Raw genomic sequence first — 22,915 nt, 5'->3', positions numbered from 1 at the left:
GGGAAGCAGTTCCCCTCTTCCTTTGTACTTGTCTTTGAAGATATTAGAACCTTTAAAACTGAGAGACTGTCTTCTAGGTGAGCTATACAATTATTTACTTACGCTTGACTTCATAATATTCTACTATGTTGCTGCCAATGTAGTAAAAAAAATGGCTGAATAACCACAGCTGCTTTTCTTCCTGTTAGGCTAGCAAGATGGCAAGAGATCAGAAAAGATGGTGCATCTCAGTTCTATGTTTGTTATTATTCTTGCATCTCTTGCCTAGTAACTTCAAATCTGGGTGAAAACATTGATGCCTTAACACTATTGGCATCTGAATAGAGGACAGAAGCCCTGCAGATTACTGGTGTGGGTTTTTTTGTTTGGGTTTTTTTTTTTTTTTCAGGCTAGATTTGTATGTAGTGGAGGGTTTTATTAGATGACTTATTTTGCACTTCTTGGGTAAAAAAGCTCAATACAAGGGGCCACTAGAACACATTACCCAGAATATGTGAGGTTTTGGTGTGGAATCTGGCTTAGCAGCTTAGTTTTGGGAGTCCTTTTGCTCTCACTCCCCACATAAGCTTCTAAAATAAAGGGAAAAAGGTGATGGAGATCCGCCATGTCAAGTGATATTGCAGTTGTCATAAGATAAAAGTTACCTGTATAGATAACCTTGGGTTATCATCCTTGGATTTTTTTGCATATCTTTTATATGGTTAAATGTGCTGTTTCGGCAGGTTAGTTTCCTAGACTGAAATTCAGAGTCTAGCCTATGAAGGGGCTAGTTACTGTCATTCTTGCAAATGCCTTAGGTTTCTAATCATTGCAAACTGAAAATGGACATGGAACATATGGGGGTTCCCTAATAAAAATAAACAAGCAGTGAGACTGCAGATGTTTTAGGGGCTGCAGCTGAGCAGCATGCCAGTCATGCAGGGGAAGCAATTTTGTCTGGAAGAAAGGTCTTTTTCTGATGGCAAGTTTGGTGCCTTCTTAGAAAATTGAAACACTACTGACTTTACTGGCCAAATTCTGCCAGGTGCAATTGTTTTGGTAACTTGGGGTTTCTCTTCCTGTAGGATCTGTGAGATCCAGGCAGTTGACTGCACTACTATCTCATCATTTACTGTGCGAGAATGTGAAGGATCCAGCAGAATGGGCTCCCGGCCACGCCGCTACCTCTTCACTGGACATTCAAATGGCAGCATCCAGATGTGGGACCTGACCACAGCTATGGACATGGTTAATAAGAGTGAAGACAAAGGTAAGTTGTGTTATGCCAGGACTGTGGTGTGGTTCTTTTTCCGTCCTAACATGTGCGTGACTATGGTAAATGAACTTGGGCACTAAGAGCTGTCTCTTTCAGATGTTGGTGGCCCCACAGAGGAAGAGCTGCTCAAGTTGCTTGACCAGTGTGACTTGAGTACGTCTCGCTGTGCCACACCCAACATCAGTCCTGCCACCTCAGTTGTTCAGCCAAACCGGCTTCGGGAATCTAATTCCAGGTAAGTCACCAAGGCTGGCACTGGCTGCAGACACCAAAGGTTTTACCCTTCAGGTAGGCAAAGAGGTGTTTGGTCACCAGAGCCCCTGAATCCATGCCCTAAGTGTCTTGGACTACATACACATACTCCTCGATTTCTGATGGTTTAGGTGTGTGCAGATGAAAGTATCCTATGAGAATCTGAAGTAAGCGATCTGGAAGCCCTTGTGTGGGGGTTGTAATGAGTATATTGCTATTTTAGTGGGACTTGCAGTGGTGGGTGGGAGCAGGGTGTGCAGAACTGGCTGCTATTCTCAGCCTAACATCTGCTCTTCTCTTCCTTGGTTGTTTTTCTTTTTTGAAGCCTCCAATTGCAGCACCATGAAACAATCCATGAAACAGCCACGTATGGGTCTGTGCGGCCATACAGAGAAAGCCCCCTATTAGCAAGAGCAAGGCGGACGGAGAGCTTTCACAGTTACCGGGACTTCCAGGCTTTTAACTTACCCAACAAAAGCCCAACAGAGAAGGCAGCTGCTGCAAATGGGAATTCAAGCCAGACAGAGGCCAGGAAGGCAACAGCTGAGGGCAGTACAGCTGAGAGGAAGGCAGTCCTGACAACAGCACTTGAAGTGCGAGGCACAGGCGTGACAGATGCAGGTGGGTGTTGCAGTACAGAGGTTTACCGTCTGCCAGAGAGTTCTCTGGATCTCAAAAGAAGAGGACCAGAAGAAGAGTGTGAAGCCAAAGCAGAAAGCAAAAAGAAAATGGGGTTTGAAGGAGCTGGCTTCCTGGGAAGGAAGAAAGTGCCTCTCCTGGCCTCTGTACCAGTCCTTGCTGAAGGTGGGCCTGAATTACCTGGTGCGGCTTCTCCATCGCCTACAAAGACAGCTGCTTCACCACGTCACCGGAAGAATGACTCATCCTGCCAAGACTATGGCTTATGAAAATGTGACTGGTGGCAAAGATGAGGTGCAGGTGCCCTCTGGCTGGGAGCAGGCATAACATGACGTGTCGTGGGTTGTTTCTTGAATGGGACTTTGTTCTGATACCCAGAATGAAAATTGCAAGGTTATGAGAAAGAACCTGGCTACTGCCAAACCTTTCAAGAGTCGTCTGCATCAATGTGTGGCTTTATGTAATGCTCCAAAATGTAGTATGGTACTTGGTCCAAAATATTGTTGTGCATTCTTGCGTAAACGTGGTCAGGCATGTGATGTTGTGATTATTTTTGTTTTGGGGGAAGGGAGGGTGCTAAAGGAATACTTGGTTGCTCGGTGGAAGATGCCTTTTAGACGCAGCCACACACTGCTCTGCAGAGCTGCTGCTGTCTTGGCTGGTTTTTGCCTAATTCACAGGGCTGCCTCTGTAGTCTTGTTTTATGAATGGGATCCTTGCTCTGTATGCTGCTGTCTGAAATCTGAAATGTTTTGTGCAGGTTAAGGAGGAAGCTATTCAAAATAGCATATTATTTTGCCTCTTAGTCCAAATAAATTGCCAGAGGATGTTGCTTGTGCTTTCTGAAAATGTGTGGTATCGGATGATGGGTTTTGCTGATTGTGACTGAGAGCATGCATAAAAATGTGCTTGGCAGAATACACAGAACTGGCAGTCTCTTGAGGGCTTCCTTGTCACTTTCTCTGGAAAAAGGACAGAGATGAATATGGGAGTAGGTTTACTGTCATGGTATAATAATTCTCAATTACAAGTGCCTTGACATGATATTTCCTACCTGTGTTGCACTGGCTGCTTGCTGTTTGCTCCTAGTTTACTGTGGGTGGTGAACAAATTTTATTGCCTGTATATTAGTAATACATAACCAAAAGGGAAGGCTGTGACACCAAGTGTTTAATAGGGAGTGGGTTAGGAGGTTTTCTACCTCTGAAAAAGCATGCTTGGAGTTAAGCATTAATTAATGGCTTTGTTTGGTTTTTTGACTTGAGCCGAGAGGGTGGGGAAGGGGGAGGGAGAGAACGCAAAGGTTAAAGCAACTCCATAAGAATTCCTTCATTTGCTGTTTATTCACCTGTGCATGAACACAATTTTGTGGAGGAGCTTTGTCAGGCCAGGAAAAGACATGGCTATCCTGCCTCAAAGGCCCCTTTTAGCCACATGTTTTTTGGACAGCTAAAAGACTTTTCCTTACCAAACACGCTGCCACCCTCCTGCCCCCACAACCCTCCTCAACTGTGAAAGTTGGATGAAAGACAAAAGATGAGAGCCTCTACCTTGACAGTCTTCTGTATGACTTAGGGATTTTCAAACTGTTCTCTTTCTTACCTTTCTGAGGTGTCAGTGCTAACACACAGTTTTTACTATACAGTTAGAGATCCCGTCCCAACAAACAGTTTTATCTTTAGTGGGCATGGGGTGGGGAAACAGGAGCCCTATCCCCTCCCCCAAAGGCCATGCAGGCTGCTTTTGGCAAGTTACCCACTTTCCACTTTCTAGAGAAGGTGGTTGTGTTCTTCAGAGGTGGGTGTCAGTGAATGTGGTGTGCTCCTTGGTGACTGTGCTGAAGCCTTTGATGACATTGACAAGATCTTCTTCATCTACATACTGTTAGGAGGGGGGGGAAAACAACACGTAAGCCAAAGCTGTATCAGACTAAAGGTGATTCCTTCATTTCTCTTTCCTCCCACCCCCTAAAAAACGGTTCTGAAATAGTCAGATAAACTAAGTTCATTTATACCCCTCTACATGTTTTCCCATTCCTCCCATCACGAGGTAAGAACCTGAGGCATTCAAACACCTGAATCCAAACCAACTAGATTTCCATAGTAAGCAATAAGTAAACAAAAAAAAAAAAAATCAATTACTATATATATCTGACAAATGGTAAATAAAATAGTGTTTGTTACAGTGTGATGGGGAACTTGGAGAGATGAAAAGAAAAAATACGTTTACATTTTTGTGTTGTATAACAACCATGTCACCTGTGATTTATGTAAGATTTTTGTTCTTCAAGCTTCTAAGGGAGGGTCTGAGCTTCTTCCAACTGCACTCATGCTAATAATGCATTAAGCCAGAGAATGAGTTGAAAGCAGGAGAGAAATAAACTGTTTCCATAGCATAAAGAGATCACAGCAGTGTTACTGCAGATACGTGTCCTGGGCCACTTCAACCATTCAGTATATTAATTTGCAAGATGGACAAAGGGGTGAACAATACTTGCTGACAGTCCTAAGCTACTGACTGTAATAAAGGGAAGAACTGAGTGAAAAGCATTGCAGGAGGCTTGTTTGCAAGAGAGTAGCTGAGCCACACAGGAGCAGCGACAGTTAGGGTCAGGGAAATGTAAAGCAATGTGCAGAGGATGGACAGAAGAGCCTGGCTTTGTATATATAGCTGCTGATTTTGAAAAGCAGAAGAGTTCATGCTGTCAGGGTTGCTAGTGAGAGGAAATTTTTGTTCTGCTCTACCACTTCTGAAACTCACTGGACTATTCTGTAAACCAGTTCCCAGTTCTAATTTACCAACAGCCAGCACGTGTATGGGGGGGTTTGCAAGCAAAACCAAATCCTGGTGTTAGCACAAGATGATAAGCAGATGGAGCAAGAGTATCCTCTTTTAGCATTGGGAAGCTGTTCTTTTGGCTAATGAGATCATATAGAGGTACACGCTGGGTGGGCTTAGTCCCCAAGGAGTTAATATGGATGTGATAGCTCTGAGAAAATGACTCAAGGCTGAGTCACCTTAGGGATAACTCAGGAAGTGCAGGAGCTGCAGAGTGCAGGCTGGAACGTTAACCTATACCTATGGGGGTTTTGCCTAGAGCTGCGTATCACAATCTTCTTACTTAAGCCTTATCAGCTTTCTTGGTATGGCAGCAATGGTAGCAATACCCCTGTACCATGGCATGCCTATAAGTTCCAGCCCTTCAAGCTGTTTGGTGTACTGAAGGTGAAAGTCCAAGGACGCTGCCTGGATTTATGTGCCAAACCATCCTTCTCCAGTTCACTTTGCATTTTGGACAAGATCCACTCAATGATAACTGCACACTCCATCTAACTTTGTTACTACCTCACAGGCCCTTCACTCCAATCTGTCCACTTTTTAGGAATCTTCATTAGTCAGCTTTTTCTGGGAGCAAACATGTCTTGTTGGCCCTCAAGCCCCTTCCCATGCATTTGCTCAGGGAAGGGTAGAAGCCAGGGGGTGGAAGTTAAAAAGCCTGTTTCCTGGTGACAAAGAGGAAGGGAAGTTGCCACCATCCTTGACTTGAGAATCATAACTTCTCTCTGTGTGTTCAGGTCCATGTTGGTGACACGGGCCAATCCTGTCCTCTCCTATATTAAAAGAAGACAGATACTCTGCCTGTCCCCACACCTCCTCCTAGTCCCATGCAGGCAGAGTTTGAAGTCATTTGTCACGAATGCCAGAAGATCTGAGCATTCACATGATCTCCGCATCGTGACTGAGCAGAAGACAGAGAGCAGGTTTCATCAGCAACTGAGTCCAAAGTCACAGAACAGGAGTCACTAGAACACAAGGTCCTGCTTCTGGCCCTGAATGCGCGAAGGATGTGAAGACATCCCTCCTCACATGTGTACCTTTGCTGAAATGCATGGAGAGAAAAGCCTATGAGTTGACCAAATAGAAAGGAATTCAGTTCTTCAGGGTGCATATCCCTGATAGACCATGGAGTTACTGGTCCAATGGAAACCATAGACAGATGCATGCGGACCCCTCACATCCAGTAAGAGTGGTGTGGGATCACCTGCGGCTCCAGAAGAGAGCAGTAGGCAGGAAAGATTTTGAGGATCTAATCTCTGACCATGTCCTTCCTGATCTTTTGGCTGTATCTCCAGCAGCTTTTGATATTTATTTAGACCTTTTCATGATTCTAACAGAACAGACAAATCACTAGCAGCTGATGCACAACACCATCACAGAGGAACAGGAGTTCTTACCAAGCCACGACCAGTAGTGCGATGGTTGCGAATAATGGCATCCCAAGGTGATTCTTCAACAAAAGACTTCTTGTCATAGAGGTCGAGCAGCTGGCTGACACTACGATGAAGAGAGGCTGGGGAATATGTGCGACTTAGCTGGCTCTGACTCAGCCTCCTTGCCCCAGATGCGATATGGACACCGCGGTTGCTCATGGGAGACCCAGCTCCTGGAATTTTCGTATCTGTCAGCCCCTATGAGGAAGACACAAACTAATAAATAAAAAATAAAAGGCACAGTCTCAAACACTTTAGCTGAGCAAAACCAAAGCAGCAGTGGAAGAGAACAGCAAAACCCATGCTTCAAAAATCATGCACAGTTCTAAACAGAAGACAAGAAGAAAAAAAAGGACCTCTCCCCATTGTAGGACAATCATATCATTAAAAAGGAAAAAACCCCTGATTTTTTTTTTTTTCTCCCACTCCCTAATTTTTTTTTTAAAAAGTAGCCAACAGGCAGAGGTCCAAAGACTTTTGACTACCAGAATGATAGCCCAGACTTGCACAGCAAGGGCATGTTAGCAGCCTTCCTTTTTTGGTTAGCATGACCAGGGAAAAGACATTCACCCACCAGGAGAAACATGCAATGTAGGATGCCTTCGTGCATGCTCTTTGGGTCATCTGGCACATCATACATCTTACAACTCTGCAAACTAATGACTCCTCTACCTCAAAGTGCATTGTGTAACTTTTGAGAGTGACGCTGCTTGATGAATCAGATGTGTCAGCAATGGTCTCAAACTGAGATTAAAGAGAGGGAGGAAAAGCATTAGGGCAGGGCAAGGTGCAATGCAAGTGCAGTCCATTCCTTATGGAGGGTGTGTGCATTAGCTGCAGCTCTGTGAAGGGGAGCAATGTATCAGGGTGTGGGGGAGTAGGGGAATGGGCAAAGATGAGGCACTATTTAACTTTTAACTGGTCATCAAGTACCGTGTGGGCAACCAACATTGCTTGCTTGCCACATCACCTCACTAACAATTGTAAAACACAAGTAATTTTGCCACTTCGTAATAGCTCTATCCTAACTTCTCAGATTAAGTCCTTCAACTGATGCACTGTAGAATCTTCCTTTCTATTAAGTCCATGACCTTCTGGAAAAAGAAAAAGAAAAGGAAAAAAAAGAAAAGAAGGGGCAGGAACATGGAAAGGAATTGTGCAGGCATGCCAACAGCAAAGACATTTTAAGGTCAAGAGGAACAACACAACATGACAGACTGTAGAGGAAAAGGAATCAAAACCGTGAGACCAAAAAAAGAAGTTTCTTATGCTCTTAGCCTTTGCCAGGAGAAGGGGCACACTGGAAATCCCATTGTTTCCAAGAGCTCCTTTGTGGAGGCACAGATGCAGCTTCTTGGCACTGAGACAAGAAGGAACAGAATGCGTGAAGGATGCAGGAGTCACTATCCTGCTTGATGGCACTCACAGGAAAAAGAAGCTGAGAAGTGACAAGAAGAATCATCTCACGGCCTGTGCCTGGGAAGAATCACAGAAATGGAAGGCACTGCTGCTCCCATTCTGTCTCATAACAATTGCCATATTCCTTCTATCTTGCTTTTCCTCAAAGGGTAGAGTAGCACTACTACTCTGCTACACGGTGGAACATGTTCTTTATCCTTTTTTTACAGAATTACAACTTTTCATAATAAAAATGATACAAAGCCTTCCCCTTTATCACTCCCCAGCAGTCTTCATCCCACCTCTCTGGTGGTCCCACTGTGGCTGTACATGCACAGATGCACGCACACATTTTGTGAAGGTCCCTAGCTTTTCCCTGGTTGTACTCACTCTCCCCCAAACCTTCCTGGCATGCAGCTCATCCTAGAGCAGTCCAGATGGGTGGTGGGTGGCTGCCAGAAAGAAATAGAGCCTCTCCCTAAGTCCTGCCTTTTGCAAACACATTTAATGGATACCTGACAAAGACTGTCAGACTGATCCTGGTTAGCCATCCGCAACAGATAGTTGGGAACACATGAAAGGTTCCTCTGAAAAGCACAGTTTATCACCTACCTTCTCGCAGCATGCCAAGGCCTTTTCAGCTCAATTGCAGATGTCAGCTAACATCAGGTGACGTCAGTGGCTTTGCATTTTCTGTGACTCCAGATCCAAAGTTTGTCTTAGGCATCAGAAGCATTTCAGGGGCTTCAGACCAGGTGCCGGAGGGCTCTTTTTGGACTAAGCACCTGTAGCCTGGCTCTCTGTGCCCACACAGGTGCACCAGACAGCCCTTTTCCTATGCTGAATAGCCTTCATTTGGTAACCAAGAGTGCAACAAAATGGTGGAAGGAGGAAGAAAAACTGTGTGGTTGGGGGGGGGGGGCAGATAATGGTATAACATGATGAATACACAACATTGCATTTTACCAAACGTACCGGATGGGTTTCACCTGATGAATACACACTCATTGGTGACGTTCTTTTCTGGAGTGGAACTAAAGGAGGTCTGTCTCGTGCATAGGGTTGCTTGTGGACTTTCCTTTGAAGAATTAAGGAGAGAAGAATAGCCAAGAGGATCAAACCTAGAACTACCATCAACACTGCAAACCACAACTCGTTGTAGAATTTTGCACGTTTGGACTCCACTTTGTCCTTCTCTCCAGGTGTTGTCAAGATCAGACCTGTAAAAATCAAGAGGGATTAGGGGAGAAAGGGAATGTTATTTCAGAAAGCGTTTAACAATATGCTATCCCTTTCCTCGCTAATAAATTAGGAAGAAATTTAAGTAATTTTGTCGTCATGTGCTTATTTGCACTTATGTTCAAGGTGGCATAATGGTTCAATATGCTAGCGGGCTATAATAAAAAGCTTACTACCCTCAAGAGACTCTGCTTAAAGTTCTGGCATTGCTGCTTAGGCTGGAAATCACCACTGCATCAGCAGCTCTTGAGAAAGGAGGCGGTGGAGGTGGAATGCGAGAAAAAAAGGGTTCTCCAAGTAACCTTGAAGAGTGGAAATGACTACAGTAATTTCAGAGTGGTACAGACAGAGGACATTCTCTCCAGCACTGTACAGTGGCAGGCCTGTGCAGTTAAAAAGAGAGAGGGAGGAAGACTTAACTGAAATGAGTGATAAATTAATACAAAAGCAAACAACATGAAACATTTTATTCCTCCTTCCCCCACCTGTTAGAAAAAAACAGCCACTTGGTTGGCTTTGCTCATATACAACACAAGCATAAGAAATCTCACTGAAAGGATTTCCTGGTTATTTGCAGTCCTACATGCATATCCAGACTCTTGGCTACAGAATTTCCATCGCCTTCACCTGCAAGCCTCCTCTGCAAGTTGCCTGCGGTGCTGATCGAGTTTGCAGTAGACTCTGGGTACAAGCAGCAATCAAAAGAACAAAGGAGCAGAGTGTGGAAGGTGATGGATGTAGAGCAACTGGGAACATTTTATAATGCCTTTACAGCAGCCTTGCCTGAAATTCTGCAGAAGCATGAAAAGGGATCTAAGGGAAGTGCAGTGTAAAGAGTAATCGCAAAAACAAGGCCCATCTATTTAAAGCAGCTGAACAAGATGCAACTCAAAAAATAAATTAATTAAAACCAATATGTCAGTTAGAAATGGTTCGAGCTTAGCTTTGCTTGCCAGAAGACTAATGAGTTAAAAACCCTGAAAATTTTACTGGTAGGCATCTACTACTCAACGGACAACAAGTGACTGGGGTGTCGCCACACCAAACTTCCTCGCTTCCACAAAACAGGCAAAGGCCTCGTGGACAGAAGGGAAACAGCAGGCGTTGCAAACCAGGTCCTGACAACATCTCATATGACATTCTCATAAACTGATTAGGGGAACACATCCCAGGTGAAACTGCAGAGACTGGCTGGTTGGTCATATGAAGGGAGCAGGCAGATGCCCCTTGCTGGGGTGGGTGGGAGGCAGGAAGGAGAGAGGATATGTATTTTCATTGTCAAACTGAGGAGGAATGTGGGAGGACAAGATTAGAATTCAAGATGATCTGAATTTGGAAATAAAATCTGGAAGAAAGTGGATTCTATTCAGCAGGAAAAAGCACTACATTTTGGAGCAATATATTTATGTAAATATAAAAGAAAAAAAAAATTACATGTCCAGAGAGAGGATCTGAAGCTGATCGTGATGTAAAGGAACAGAAATCCTTCCATGGTAAAAAAAGAAGGCACATTACCTACATACCCCATACCTTAAGGCACTAAGGAATCCCCTGATCCTGCAATGAGATGCCATCCTGTCTGGCATGCACTACATATCAAATTTCTACCACAAACCCATGAAATGAATAGGTGCTAGGCAGTTTCTTCACATATTTACCAACTCCATCTCCAGCGCTGTACTTGATGACCGGTGTCATAGCGCTCCCTTCATCGGTGATGCAGGTCACTTGAAACAAAAAGGCTGAGCAAAAAAGGTTAGAAAATACTGTCAGCAGGAAAAATCAAAATTCTGGAGGTGCTGCTTTTTCACCATGATCCACCAGCAGAGACAGCCAGGTCTGAGAAAAGCCAAGCCAGGCATAGCACATAATGCATTGGAGTCCCAGATCAGAGCCTCATAATCCCTTATACATGGGTATTGAACTTCTAAACTATGAACCATGGCAGATCATCATAGGTAGTCACCACTATGATGTTGCTACAAATTATGTTCCTCTTTCACCACCCAGTCCTCCCTCTTCCAATGACATGTAACTGGCAACTTTCAATTTATTTATCATTTTGCCCTAAATCCCTCATATTCCACGAATGGCTGATACAAACATGTTTAGAACATTTGAGTAAAACAAACAAACAAAAAAAGTATTAGCATCATTGCGGTAATCAGGAAGGTAAAAAATAAATTACAAAATCCTTTGACATACAAAACCCCCAATGCCTTAAAAACAGAAAACATTTTTTTCTTCTTTTTTTCTCCCCCCCCCCCCCCCCCCGTTGTGTTTCCTTGTGTTTTAAAGATTGCAAATTTCTAAAGAGAAACTGCATTTCAAAACATGGTGGATTCCAAGAGCTACTGACTTACTTAATTTGATTCAAATGAAAATTCAGGCTGCAGTCTTTTCTGAACCTGAAGATTTCCGTGCATTTCACAGAGTGTAGCCCTGAAGGGTGGAATTGCAACACAGCTCCAGGATTTTGGAAAGCTCGACCCTCACAATGAGCCAGAGCAGTCTCACTCTGTCAGGTACAGTGTTTAAGAGGAAGCTTAGCTCCAAGGATTTTTTGTTTCAAGCATCTGCTTAGGTGTACTTCAGTGTGTCTGTAATAATACACTCCTGTACTCTTAGATTGGGATGGCTATGGAGAGTTTTTCTTAAATTTAGCACACAATAATATTAATTTAGCTCAACAGCCTTTCACAGAGAGAAAGCTCTAGGAAATTGAAACTGACTTTTGTCAGATGTCCTTGGTAAATACAGCTCAGTGTCAAAGCCACTGTAGATGCGTTGCCCGCTCTCAGTTAACGCGTACTCCTTCAGGCGGCCGTTCAGTACAAAAGTGCGACTCCAGTCTATGTGGATGGTGGATAAATTGCTGACAACAGAGAATGGAGCCATGTACCGAGGTGCTGCAAAAGAAGGAAAAAAGCTAGTTTCTTGCCAACAGCATGACTGAGTTATACAGCGCAGAGAAGGAGACTCTGCATGATACAAGCGCTCTGTCGCATGCACTCCCTCTCTCTCTCATATACATGTGTATGAGTAGAGAAGATACAAGGAGAAAAGGGAAAGCTGCTGTAGGACACCAGCCTCTACACTGAGAAAGCAGAAATATCTCATACCTTTAAAATGAAGACCTAGAACTTCCTGCCTTTGCCTTTGTGTATGTGGTACAGACACTAAAACTGCATAAATTAAGGAGAGGACTCTTTTGCAAGCTTCGAGAAATTGCCCAAGATCATCTTTTAACACATGCACATACATAAAAACATGGGGTTTCAGAAAAGCAAGAGCAGGTGGCAGGCAGAGAGAAAAGAAACCCAGAACTCACTTCAGGGAGGGAGTTCATCAGTTGGGCTCGACAGCTTGCTGACAAAAGACTTCATTTAAGTTTGAGGTGGCCCTTTCTTGTGGCTTTGCCATTAAGCCAAGTGCCCAGTATATGCTGGTTTGTTCATAAGAAAGCTGCTTGTCTAGCTGCATTTTGCTGCTAATTGCCCACTGTCACTAAAGCAAGTCTTCCAGGCAAGAGGAAGGAGACATTCAGAGTGACTCAGGAGACCCGGTGTGAAGAGATCAGCAAGGCAAGAAAAGCAAGACTGAAAGAAGAGGGCTGTGGACCCAGTGGGCAGGGGTTTAAAAATGGCTTTCAAAACCTTTCGTTCTGTATGTCTCACCAGTTCCTTATGAATTTTCTCCATTTAAAAGTTCATTATCATGTTCCAGCTTTTTAGTTTGCAATTTAATAAAACACAGCTTTAGAGATAAGGACCTTTTTCTTTTTTTCAGTGGTGATATAAAGAAAATCTGGGGCTATTTCACCTGAAATTTTCAGCTAAGGATGTAGCAGAGACATTTTTAGTAATTACTAGGCAGAACTACCAAGTGATGCAAAAAGGATTTTTAGAAAGGTGATTCTGAAATCCTGACATGAGACTATATGATAAAAAGTGAACATCCTCTTTGCCCTGACCTGGCAGGCTGAGGTGAAATGCCCATCTCATCTGTTATGGAATGACTCTGGCTACAGCACTATAGATCTTTTTAATAAAAGCTGATGTTAGACTACTACAAATTCAGTTTTGATGGCAAAATCTATTCTGACTGTAGGCACAGGTCCTGCATGTTTAATTTCCATGCAGAACACCACATGGCCTTAAAGTACTGCCTGTGGTGGTTAGATAGACAGCAACAAATTCTTACTTCAGCGTCAACAAGGATCCAAGCATTCAGATGACATCCAAGGAGAACTCTCATGAGCCCTGGCAGAAGTGTGGCATGAATTAGGACAGTAAGATTGTTCCTGAAAAGAATCACCAGGTCTCTTCCAAGATCTCCACTTTTCCCAGGGATTATTTATGGCCGTGTATTTATTACTACACATCACCCTTCTGGTAATACTTGAACATTTTATGTTCTGCAGCTTCGCTGCTCATTTTCAGTAAAATAAAAGATTTCCAGGCTCCCGAGATAGAGGATGTGATATCAGATGATGAGCAAAGAAATATTTTTGAAGAAATGAGTAGTCAAGCCCCAGAGCAGAATTTCAATGAATGGGCATCAGAGGCACAGTGACCAGGGACACAGAAGAGCAGGTTTCTGGGGACATCATCTTTCACAGAGGTGGAAAAGTCATTTGGCGCTATGCAGTCCCATGCATCAGAAGCGGGCATTGCTGATTAGGGAACCATTTCTCATACTCACGCTCCTTTTCTGTAGTGAAACCAATCCATTCTGAGGCACTGCTGCCAACAGAGTTGTAAGACACGACTCGCAGGTTGTAAGTTGTGTAAGGCTCCAGGTTGGACACGTTGGCACTCTGTCCTTTTCCTGTATACTTCACCTCAGTTGGGCCAGGACTGCAAGCCTTCACTGCTGGCTGTAGGTTCAGGGGACAAGCCATATACACATGGAGCTCATAGCTGAAAAGAAAGTTGAGATTTTCATTAATCAAGAGCCTTAATAACATAACAGCCAATCATACATTTCATCCTAATTGCTGTCTGTCTGGCTACAGGAGAAGAGAATGGACCTGATCCCAGTTTTTCTCTTGGAGATTTTGGCCGCAACTGTAAGATGCCTATGAGCAATCATGGTTGTCAGTCACGCTCACAGTGAAACTGTTGATGCCTGTTACCTTGCTGCTCACTTCTGCAAATCAGGACTTGCCTAAGTAACTACAGATGCAGCTGCCTCTCTGCTGCCAGTTGAGCGCACAACTTTTTGGCTGTGCAACCACAACTGTCAGACAACTACCTCCAGTCACAACAGCTCATCCTCTCCACCTTCATCCTCCCCAATATCCTGCTCAGGAGAAAAGCAATCGTTGCGTGTGAACACCTCCCAGATGGTATTCAGGCCACAGGGCATATCGCCACCAACACAGAGAAGGAGGAGCATGGCTGCCACAACCGTCCAGTGCTCTTAGCCCTGTGATTCCGTCTCAAATTTTTCTTCCACCACCCCTAGCTGAGGTGTGCAGGTTCAGCTGGGTGGCAGTTCCTACCTGGTGACGATGCCGTTGGGTGACTGAGGGGCGCTCCACTGGAAAGAGGCGTTCCTGGAGGTCACGGTGCGGATCTCGGGGGGGGGCTGCTCCGAGGGTGGAGCTGGCTGCGTGGTGATTTGGGCCATGGGTCCTTTGCTGCAACAGTTGAAACAGGTGCAGGCCTCCACACCAATGGAGTACGTGGTAAAAGGTTTTAGCCCATGTATTGTCTGCTGGGTGGCAGTCCCTTCTGATAGCTATAAAAATTAAGAGGGAACTTGTCACAGCTTCAAGCACCACAAGTACTAAATAAGAGTTATGGAGATGAATTAACTGCAGAACAAGATGGGCACAAGGTTCTGCACGTCCTTTAAGTCTGACATTAATGCAGCTGCTGTGTACTAGGAACTCTGCATTCATTTTTCTCCCACTGGGAAGTTAAAGGGCACTGTTCAAAGGAAAAGACCATGCTATCAGTAGCCTCATAGACTTCTTGAGTTGAGCTGTGACCACTGTATGTCAACTTGCAAATGTCATTCTCAGGAACAGAGAAACAGAAAACCTTTAAGGAGAAACTCTGGGGTAAGTGGTACTGAAGCAAAAAGAAATTAAAGTAGAAAATAGCTCCATGATAAGTGTGCTAGCAAATACTCATGCATGTCTCACAAGCTTCCTCAATGTAGATACAGGAGACAGCACTGGGCAGAGTGATACAAACGTGTCTGGTGGGTCAGTTTACTCATAGACAGGAGAATGTGCTCTCTGGTAGGTACCTCTAAGCCAAGGGCCAACATGATACAGCTCTGCATTCAAATGGCCATGGTGCTGGTCAAGTCTGTTAGGAAACTCTCCTGTGCTCAGCAAGGGAGACCTGGCAGTTTGGGCAAAGGAAATGGTGCCCTTGTTCTGAAACTGCTCACAGGAACTGCCACTTCACCTCATTGCTGTAGTCATTTGCAGGTATAGCTTCTTAAGCCAAAGAAATAAAAATATGTAGAAAACACCAACAAGGGGCAACATCTGCTCCCATTTGGCAGCATGTGATTAAGCAGAGTGCAGCAAAAATTGGGAAGGAAAGAGTCAAGTAAGCAAAGGAAAGCACTTGGTACTTCTTGACACCAGAGCCAGAGATGAGCCAGAAGCATGGCACGTGTGAGGGGATGGAAATGAAGGGCCATGCAGGCACCAACGAGATGAACTGGCTGAATCAGACACAGACACACCCTATTGCACGGGAAGGAATAAATGCTTAATGTGCAATCGGTAGGCAGCTTAAGGTCACAGACAGGACTGATGACCTGTGAAGGTGTCCCTAGCACTTCCAGGCTGAGCAAGATGGGATAAGGGAAAAAAATCCCATACAAATATTTACCTACTCAAACAGATAGTGTTCCAGACAAAAAGTATTCAAGCATTTTGCACTTATTTGGTGGTAACTGTTCCAGGCACCTTCCACAGGCCTAACCTTTCCCCACATCTCCCTATTTTATAACTCTAATGAAGCCCTGCAGGTTTCCTAAGCTGAGATGGGTCATTTCTGGGCACCTAATGGAGTCTAGGCTGAGGCACCAAACGCAGAAGAAGTTGCTTGGCTACTTGCACTATTCTTCAGTGCTTTACTGTGAAATACTTCTTACCAACAAGAAAGGTTTTAAGAGAAGCTCATGTACAGCAATTTCTTCTGAACTTCAAATCCATAGGCTACCCAAAGCACACAATCATTTCCTAATGGCTGCAGTTTCTACCTGCACCATTTGGACTGGTGGGAGTTGTCTGGAAGTGTTTCGTTTGGACGGTTAGCTGCCCCCGAACAATACTTCTGATACCCGTCACATTGCACATCACCATGTCAGAAGTGTTTAATGATGAGGTTAGTTCCTTGAGAAGCACATTTAGATGAGTGAAAGGCTGGTGGCACTTTAGCCAGAAGAGAGCATTGCAGAGCAGTTGCCAACAGGAGTGCAGGAGAGGAAGACAGACAGTCTGTAACCAACAGTAGCAGCTTGTAAGAACAAAATTGTTAAAGCTAGAAAATACAAGCTCAAATGGAAATCCAGAAACAGTGTTGACAGTACTCACCACCACATCAGTCCCTCTGGTATCATTAGAAAACAGCCTGTAGATACTGACCACCCCGTTTGGCTTGAGAGGGGGGCGGATGTTCACCACAGCCACTGTGGATGCCACCGTGTCGAAGAGGGGAGCTCCCAGGCCCTCAGGAGGGGCAGGGCCTGTCCGGCAGCGGGACCAGCCGCTCGGTGTCCGGCCCGCTGAGTTTACCGACCACACCTTTGGCACACAAAAACAGAGAAACTGTTAGCAAAGGACTCAAGCCTACAAAACATCCATGGTTAGCTAGGGTTGCTACTGCAGCTGTACTGACACTGAGAAAAATCCGTGCAATAACACCTATGCAAAATGTCCCTTGACTGCTGCCCAGCACCTGTGTTGACCCAGTGACTTTCTAACAGAAGAGTGAAATATTTCCCACTGCTACATTTAGGAAAAAGAAGCAGATTTCATGTCTCAGGGAGTGTGTGATCATACCTGATCCTCAAACTCTGAAATCCCACCACTGCATCATACCACACAAAGAGGACTCCTTGAGAAGCTGGGATTAACAGTGATGTTTTCAGAGACATCTGAACAAAAATAGTGATAACCAGTCCTGCCAGTTGCTCCCTTCTACACACTTTCTTCATGTATGCAAGCAGCCCTGATGAATTCAGCCTGGCACTGTGTGACACTTAAGTTACGTTCACCTTGACTGAATCGCACAAGCCAAACTCTAGTTACTCTTTAAAACCGGAAAGTTTTACAGGAACATCCCTGTCTCAAAAATATTAATGTATCAGTCATTTGGCAACATTTTCAGCAACCCATAATATAAATAAAGCCCACTGAAATGTATAGTTAAGTCAGCATCTCTCATTTATTTTCACAACAACATTTGCTTTATTGCATGAGCACAAAGGCAATGGCTTCAGTTCCAAGATTTCAAAATTTAGCAGCTTAAATTAGGCCTGATTAAAAACCACATGTCTCTATGAACTATGCCTACTGATTTTGTCAGCTTCCCAAAACCAGAGTGATCTGCAGACTACATAAAACTCAGCACTTATTAAACACACTCTCCAACAAATCTGCATGAAAATTAAATTTTGCTTTCATCAAGGAGTGAATAAACATATGGAAGGATGTATAATCTTATTTATCAAAAACCATTTGTATAATTAAACACGAATATCATAAAAGGTTGCCTTAGGTCATCATTTGCATGGGTAAGTAATTTGTAGAATGTCAGGTACAATAGACAGAATAGATGGATGCATGAGTGTATAGGGTTAAATTAGGCTCAATATTAGCCAACCACATAGTGATCAATCAGAATGATAGATCTAAATGGCAATACAAGAGGACTGTCTGAGCGATTTTTAGTATAAGTATTCCTTAGTAAGCTTTCATGTCGAGCAATTCTAACTATAGTAAAACACATTCTTATGTGATCTACTCTGGGCAGAGGTCCTGGGGAAGTGGATGGCGGGACTATGCCTTAAAAAAAATAGGAGGTTTAGAAATAAGAGGTCTTCAAAACTGACCCTGGAGTCCTTCCAGCTTGCAATATTAAGTTCTAAGGCCTCAGGACAATTCACAAGGAGCCTGGGGAAGGAAAAAGGCCAAAAAACACCACAGTAGCTTTGAAGACTGTGGTTCTGCCAATTACAAACCCAAAGTTCCTGCCTGATTCCACCAGTAACATATAGCACCATCCAGTGAAACACTACATAAGTACAGATGATGCCCTGCAATAAAAAGCTCAGCCAAAGCACTTTTATTTTCAGTGAAATCAGTAATATATCTCTGTTGTGAACTTTTCATAAAGTCAAACTCTGTTCACTTTACTGCAGTAGGTCAAACCCTCTATCTCAGTTCAGTTCCAGCTGCTACAGAGATTTACCCACAGTCGTTCATTTCAAGCGGCATATTTCGTTGTGGAAAGAATAAGCCACATAAGGAAAGAACAGCTCTGAGTGTGCCACTGGCATCGACTCAGCACTGACCTGAGCTCAACCGCTCCAGTTATATCCAGGCTGTGGCCTTAATGAGCACAGAGCGTAACAGTGTCAGACCTGACCTCCCAGGCAAGCTGCCCACAGCAAAACTGTAGGTGATGAGTTAGGAACAGAGGCTTCCTGTGTAGCACAGGAATTTGGCCTCAGAATGGGACCCCCTAGGAATTTCAGAGGACAGAAGGATGCAACTCACTTGGGAAGCAGATGCCTCACTGAGGGTTGGATGGAGACACCTTCCTCCATCAATCCCTCTCTTACCATAGGTGCTTACGCCTCGTCTTTCAGAAAACAAGCCTTATTTCAGACAAACAAGGGCTCTCTTTCAGAACACTCTCTTAGGACAAGGGGATGTTCATCCCATTTCCTAGTACAGCTAAGTGGTTGAAGGACTCCTGCAGGAGGCAGATAATTTAAGTTCAATCACAGGCTCCAATGGAGGCAGTCAAGCCTGCTGCCCTACAGGGTGGGAATGCCAAAGTGGAGGACCCATCTTTGTACTTGGGGTGCTCCCAGTGCTCCCTTCGGAGCTGTTTTACTTTGCATGAACACAATGAAATCAAGACTGACTGGGCAGCACGAGCAAGTGGGAGCAGATGTGGTTGCCCAGCCCAGCCCTTCCCCAGGGAGGTGGGGGGCACTGGAGGTTGCGGTCCCTCCCCCAGGCACCACATGCCTGTCCCTCTTGAAAAAAGGCCAAAGTCACGGCTGCATGTGTGTGGGCCTGACAGACAGGCATGCTCTGAGAGTTCCTTCTAGACAGACACCAGCCACTCAGCCCCGCCAAGACATGTTTCCAGCAGAAAACCTCTAGGTGTCTGTGAAACTTCCTAACGCCAGCTTCTAAGACAGCTGTGACAGCTAAACAGGACTTCTGAGGATCTAAATTCTGGATTTATACTGACCTAAGCTGGATTCCCTTAACTCCCTCTGCTTCTGCTCAACCATCTGTAAAAGGATGGATGGGTATAAAAATATTCCCCTTTGAGAATTGCCATCCAAGTAAATCATGGTCAGCGTTTGGAGACTCGGAGCAGTAAGTGCCCAGAACTGACTGCAGATGGAAATGTTGACGTTTAGCCACTTCTTTGCATGAAGAAATGGGACAGCATGGCAACAGAAGCCACAATGAGGAATGCCTGTTAAAATCAGAGGTTTGGTCACAGCTCCTCAAAAAGTCACCACAAAATGGTCATGGATGAAAGCTGTTGCCTGGCTAGCCTGGTTAAACTGAAATTTCATGGTTTGGACTTTTGTAAAAAGCTTTTTGGGCTCACAAAAATTCCTTCTAAATTGTGATATAATCAGCACCAACAAATATTTAACTGTATTCATATAGAAATGTGAAGAGCTTAATAGGCTGCAGTATTACCTGGTACTTACTTAAAAGGTAAGAAGTTTACAAAAGCACGCACAGGAACATGGAGCAAACAAGAAGCAATCACATCTCAGGGATGTATTGAATGGCAAAACACAGACAGCAGAAAGCCAACAAAAGTTTCTTATAACTTGGCTTTCTGAATATACTGTCTCCAAAAGCATTGTCTGACATCATGGTGCATGGCTCAGCACCCTGCCAAAAGATGTGGTGCTGTTAATGGCTGCACTGTCCCCAAAAAGCCAGGAGAGGGCTCCGAAATCAGCTACACGGGCTACTTTTTAAAATGCTTTATCAATCTGCTGGCCCCTGGCCCAGACTGCACTTTGAAGTGGAGCCAGAGACAGAGGGGGGAAACCTCTCCAGAGATCGTATATTCAGAGGACTGAAGAATTCCAGTTACAGGTAACGAAGCTTGGGTTTTTTCCATCATAAATGAGCCCTCACAGATCCCTGCTCCTGGAAGAAACCGGTGATCAGCTGTGGCTCAAAATGATCACAGGACAACCTCAAGGTTCATCAGCACAGCAAAAAGGTGCAAAACCTATGAGAAGCAGGAAGGGAAGTGCCGATAAGATGGCCACAGCCTTACCTTGGTGAGCCCAGCCTGTTCAAGCTTAGTAAAGCTGAGTAACAACTCCTCCCACAAAGGGCAACAAAATCACAACGGTCCTTGGGCATAGATGCAAAAAAATCGTGGTATTGTAGACGCTGACAGTGGAAGAAGCCCATTAGATGACTTACTCCATCCCTGAGCCACGCAGGTTCATCTGCTGCAACACTCTTGAAACCCCAGGTCCTTACCAAGGAAGCTATGTTTTAGACTCAAAAAGATTTTCTTTCATCAAATTGAGATCATATGTGAAGGTATTTACTCCATACAGGAAGTACTAATGGGAACTGAGGAAAACAGCTGGATATATGTTTCCACAGCTCCTTCAATGCTGCAGCGCAAGAAAGGTACCAGAAGAACAAAAGCAATGGTAAACCAGGAGAGAACTATGGCCTCGCAGTGATGAAAAAGAGAAGGTGAAGAAGCTGCCAAAATAAAGCACTCAAATTAACCCTCTCAAAGGACAAAGACAGTCCAGGATTAAGCAGAAAGCACAGCACATGGCCAAAAGTTCCCCAAAACATAAAAGCAATCACTTGACCACACGACTCCGATTATGTGAAGAGCAACCATGGCTGACTGAGCAGTGGTTTGGCAGAGGACGTTGTGCACGCACTAACGCCTGCCAGCTCACAACACTCGCATCTCAGACCTGGCTCAAACAATGTGACAGGTATTATGGCTGCAAACACAGGGACAAACCAGGCAGTCCCCAAGTGGGAATCCTCTCTGCTCCTGCAAAGGGGAGCCTTGGGCCCCCTTTAGGGGTATATAAGATATGACATCAGTAAGTTCAGAAACACAGCACCCGATTTTTAGTTGTGTTTGAACAGCAGTCTGCATGAAAATTGAAGAGACCATAATCTTGGCTGGTTAAAATGAGAGAAAACCAGAGCAGCTCCCTCTCACCATCAGTTGCAGCACCTTTCACAAGTCTTTCTTCTCATCAGAACTGACCGGTGTGCAGCCTGGGTAATTTGGAGTTACTTATGCAACGTCAGCACAGCTTAGAGCACAAAGCTTGTCTACCGAAATCTAGCATTCAGCATTACAATAATGTATTCATATCTGGGCACTGTGGTGTCAGGAAGGTATGAGCAAACTAAGAAAGTTTCAAAAGTGGTTGCAGTCTATGGGGGACAGAGCAAAGGCAAGGGAAAGAAAGTATCGTGTCCACTCATGACCAGGCGTACAAAAAGGTAGTAAACAAATGTGTGCTTTCTGATTGCCCATCCCCAGATCCATACTTTTGCCTCTTCAACATTCAGTTAGCATCCTTAGGGAGGCCATAAACATATAATGGGATAGATTTTAGGTCCAGGCTTCTAGCACTGTGATAATTTGAGCCTCTTAACATTGTTTTTCATCTCCACTGTTCAAATACTAATAATAAAAGTACTAACCCATTCTGCGGAAGGGAAAGGGAAAGACACTTTGGGACTTAAACAGAATTACCAAATGCTAAAGGAAGCTCATTTCATATAACATAGTATAACACCAGTAATTAATGAGAGATGTAAACAGGTTTAACTCTAAAAGGTAGAAAATTAAATAATTTGTTTCCTATGAGTATATAATGAGATAGTTACCAAGTTCCCATGAGAGAGATAAGCAGATATTAAAAGGTCTTTCCAATACCTGTAATAGCTAAGGGCAACAGCTAATTCAATAGATTCGATCAAAATCACCGCTTCTTTCTCCGCTTCTGATTTATTACTTTGGCTGTAGTTAGTCATCACTCATTTTAGTTTGCTTTTCAGCAGTCATAAATTATGCCTCATAAATAAAAAAGATACAATCAAGGAAATCATATCAAGTCATCTACAGCCCTGGAGTATATTTTCCCCTGGTACTCACGCTAATGTCTTTTTTCAGGGATAGCTTGCCATAGTTTTGAATATGTCAGAATCCCAATTTACCGAGAAGGGCCTGGCAAGAGTGGTGTTGTAAAAGTCTCACTGGTAATTTTGGAAGCCAACAAATCTAGTCTAAAATCTGTATTTAGTTTAATGAACAAAAATCAAGGTTTGTTGCATCAATGCACTGTTTAGGCACTTGAATTTAGGATGGTGTTGACAACAGAAACATAGTGCCTGAAGTCGGGCTTAATGAATGAAATCGCGTGGTTTCAAATGGCCCTTCTCCCTACTGTGTACCCTCTACCAGGAGAAAGGAAACATCTCATTCTGCAAAAGGGTATTTAGAATAGGTATCGCCATTACGTCAGTGAAACAACATGGTTATGTCTGCTTTACTTTTCAGAAGCTGAGGTCAAGCTCAGTAGCCTAATGGAGGTGTAGTATGAGAAACTC

At 44.1% G+C, this 22,915-nt stretch overlaps 2 protein-coding genes across 7 annotated transcripts in view; one reads left to right on the top strand and one right to left on the bottom strand.

Moving 5' to 3' along the window:
* The window catches only part of KCTD3 (potassium channel tetramerization domain containing 3), a 28,205-nt gene extending 25,132 nt beyond the window's left edge, over nt 1-3,073 (top strand). For both annotated transcript variants that reach the window (XM_069800135.1, XM_069800134.1), the window contains exons 16-18: nt 1,065-1,249; nt 1,352-1,490; nt 1,833-3,073. In XM_069800135.1, the coding sequence (XP_069656236.1) occupies nt 1,065-1,249; nt 1,352-1,490; nt 1,833-2,415 (907 nt within the window). In that variant the 3' untranslated portion in view covers nt 2,416-3,073. The remainder of the gene's footprint in view (nt 1-1,064; nt 1,250-1,351; nt 1,491-1,832) is intronic.
* The window catches only part of USH2A (usherin), a 394,137-nt gene continuing 374,234 nt past the window's right edge, over nt 3,013-22,915 (bottom strand). For 3 of the 5 annotated variants that reach the window (XM_069800131.1, XM_069800130.1, XM_069800129.1), the window contains exons 65-73: nt 16,622-16,831; nt 14,561-14,799; nt 13,759-13,976; nt 11,787-11,963; nt 10,713-10,796; nt 8,791-9,035; nt 7,090-7,161; nt 6,382-6,615; nt 3,471-4,027 (exon numbers count right to left, since the gene is read on the bottom strand). In XM_069800131.1, the coding sequence (XP_069656232.1) occupies nt 3,938-4,027; nt 6,382-6,615; nt 7,090-7,161; nt 8,791-9,035; nt 10,713-10,796; nt 11,787-11,963; nt 13,759-13,976; nt 14,561-14,799; nt 16,622-16,831 (1,569 nt within the window). In that variant the 3' untranslated portion in view covers nt 3,471-3,937. Of the gene's footprint in view, nt 3,109-3,470; nt 4,028-6,381; nt 6,616-7,089; nt 7,162-8,790; nt 9,036-10,712; nt 10,797-11,786; nt 11,964-13,758; nt 13,977-14,560; nt 14,800-16,621; nt 16,832-22,915 lie in introns of those variants that run through there. The other 2 variants (XM_069800132.1, XM_069800133.1) reach the window with 2 other exon arrangements.

This window comes from Haliaeetus albicilla, chromosome 13 (genome assembly GCF_947461875.1).
Source record: "Haliaeetus albicilla chromosome 13, bHalAlb1.1, whole genome shotgun sequence".
NCBI classification, from domain to species: Eukaryota; Metazoa; Chordata; class Aves; order Accipitriformes; family Accipitridae; genus Haliaeetus; species Haliaeetus albicilla.
The sequence above is the reverse complement of the archived record's forward strand: the minus strand, read 5'-3'. Positions and strand labels throughout refer to the sequence as shown.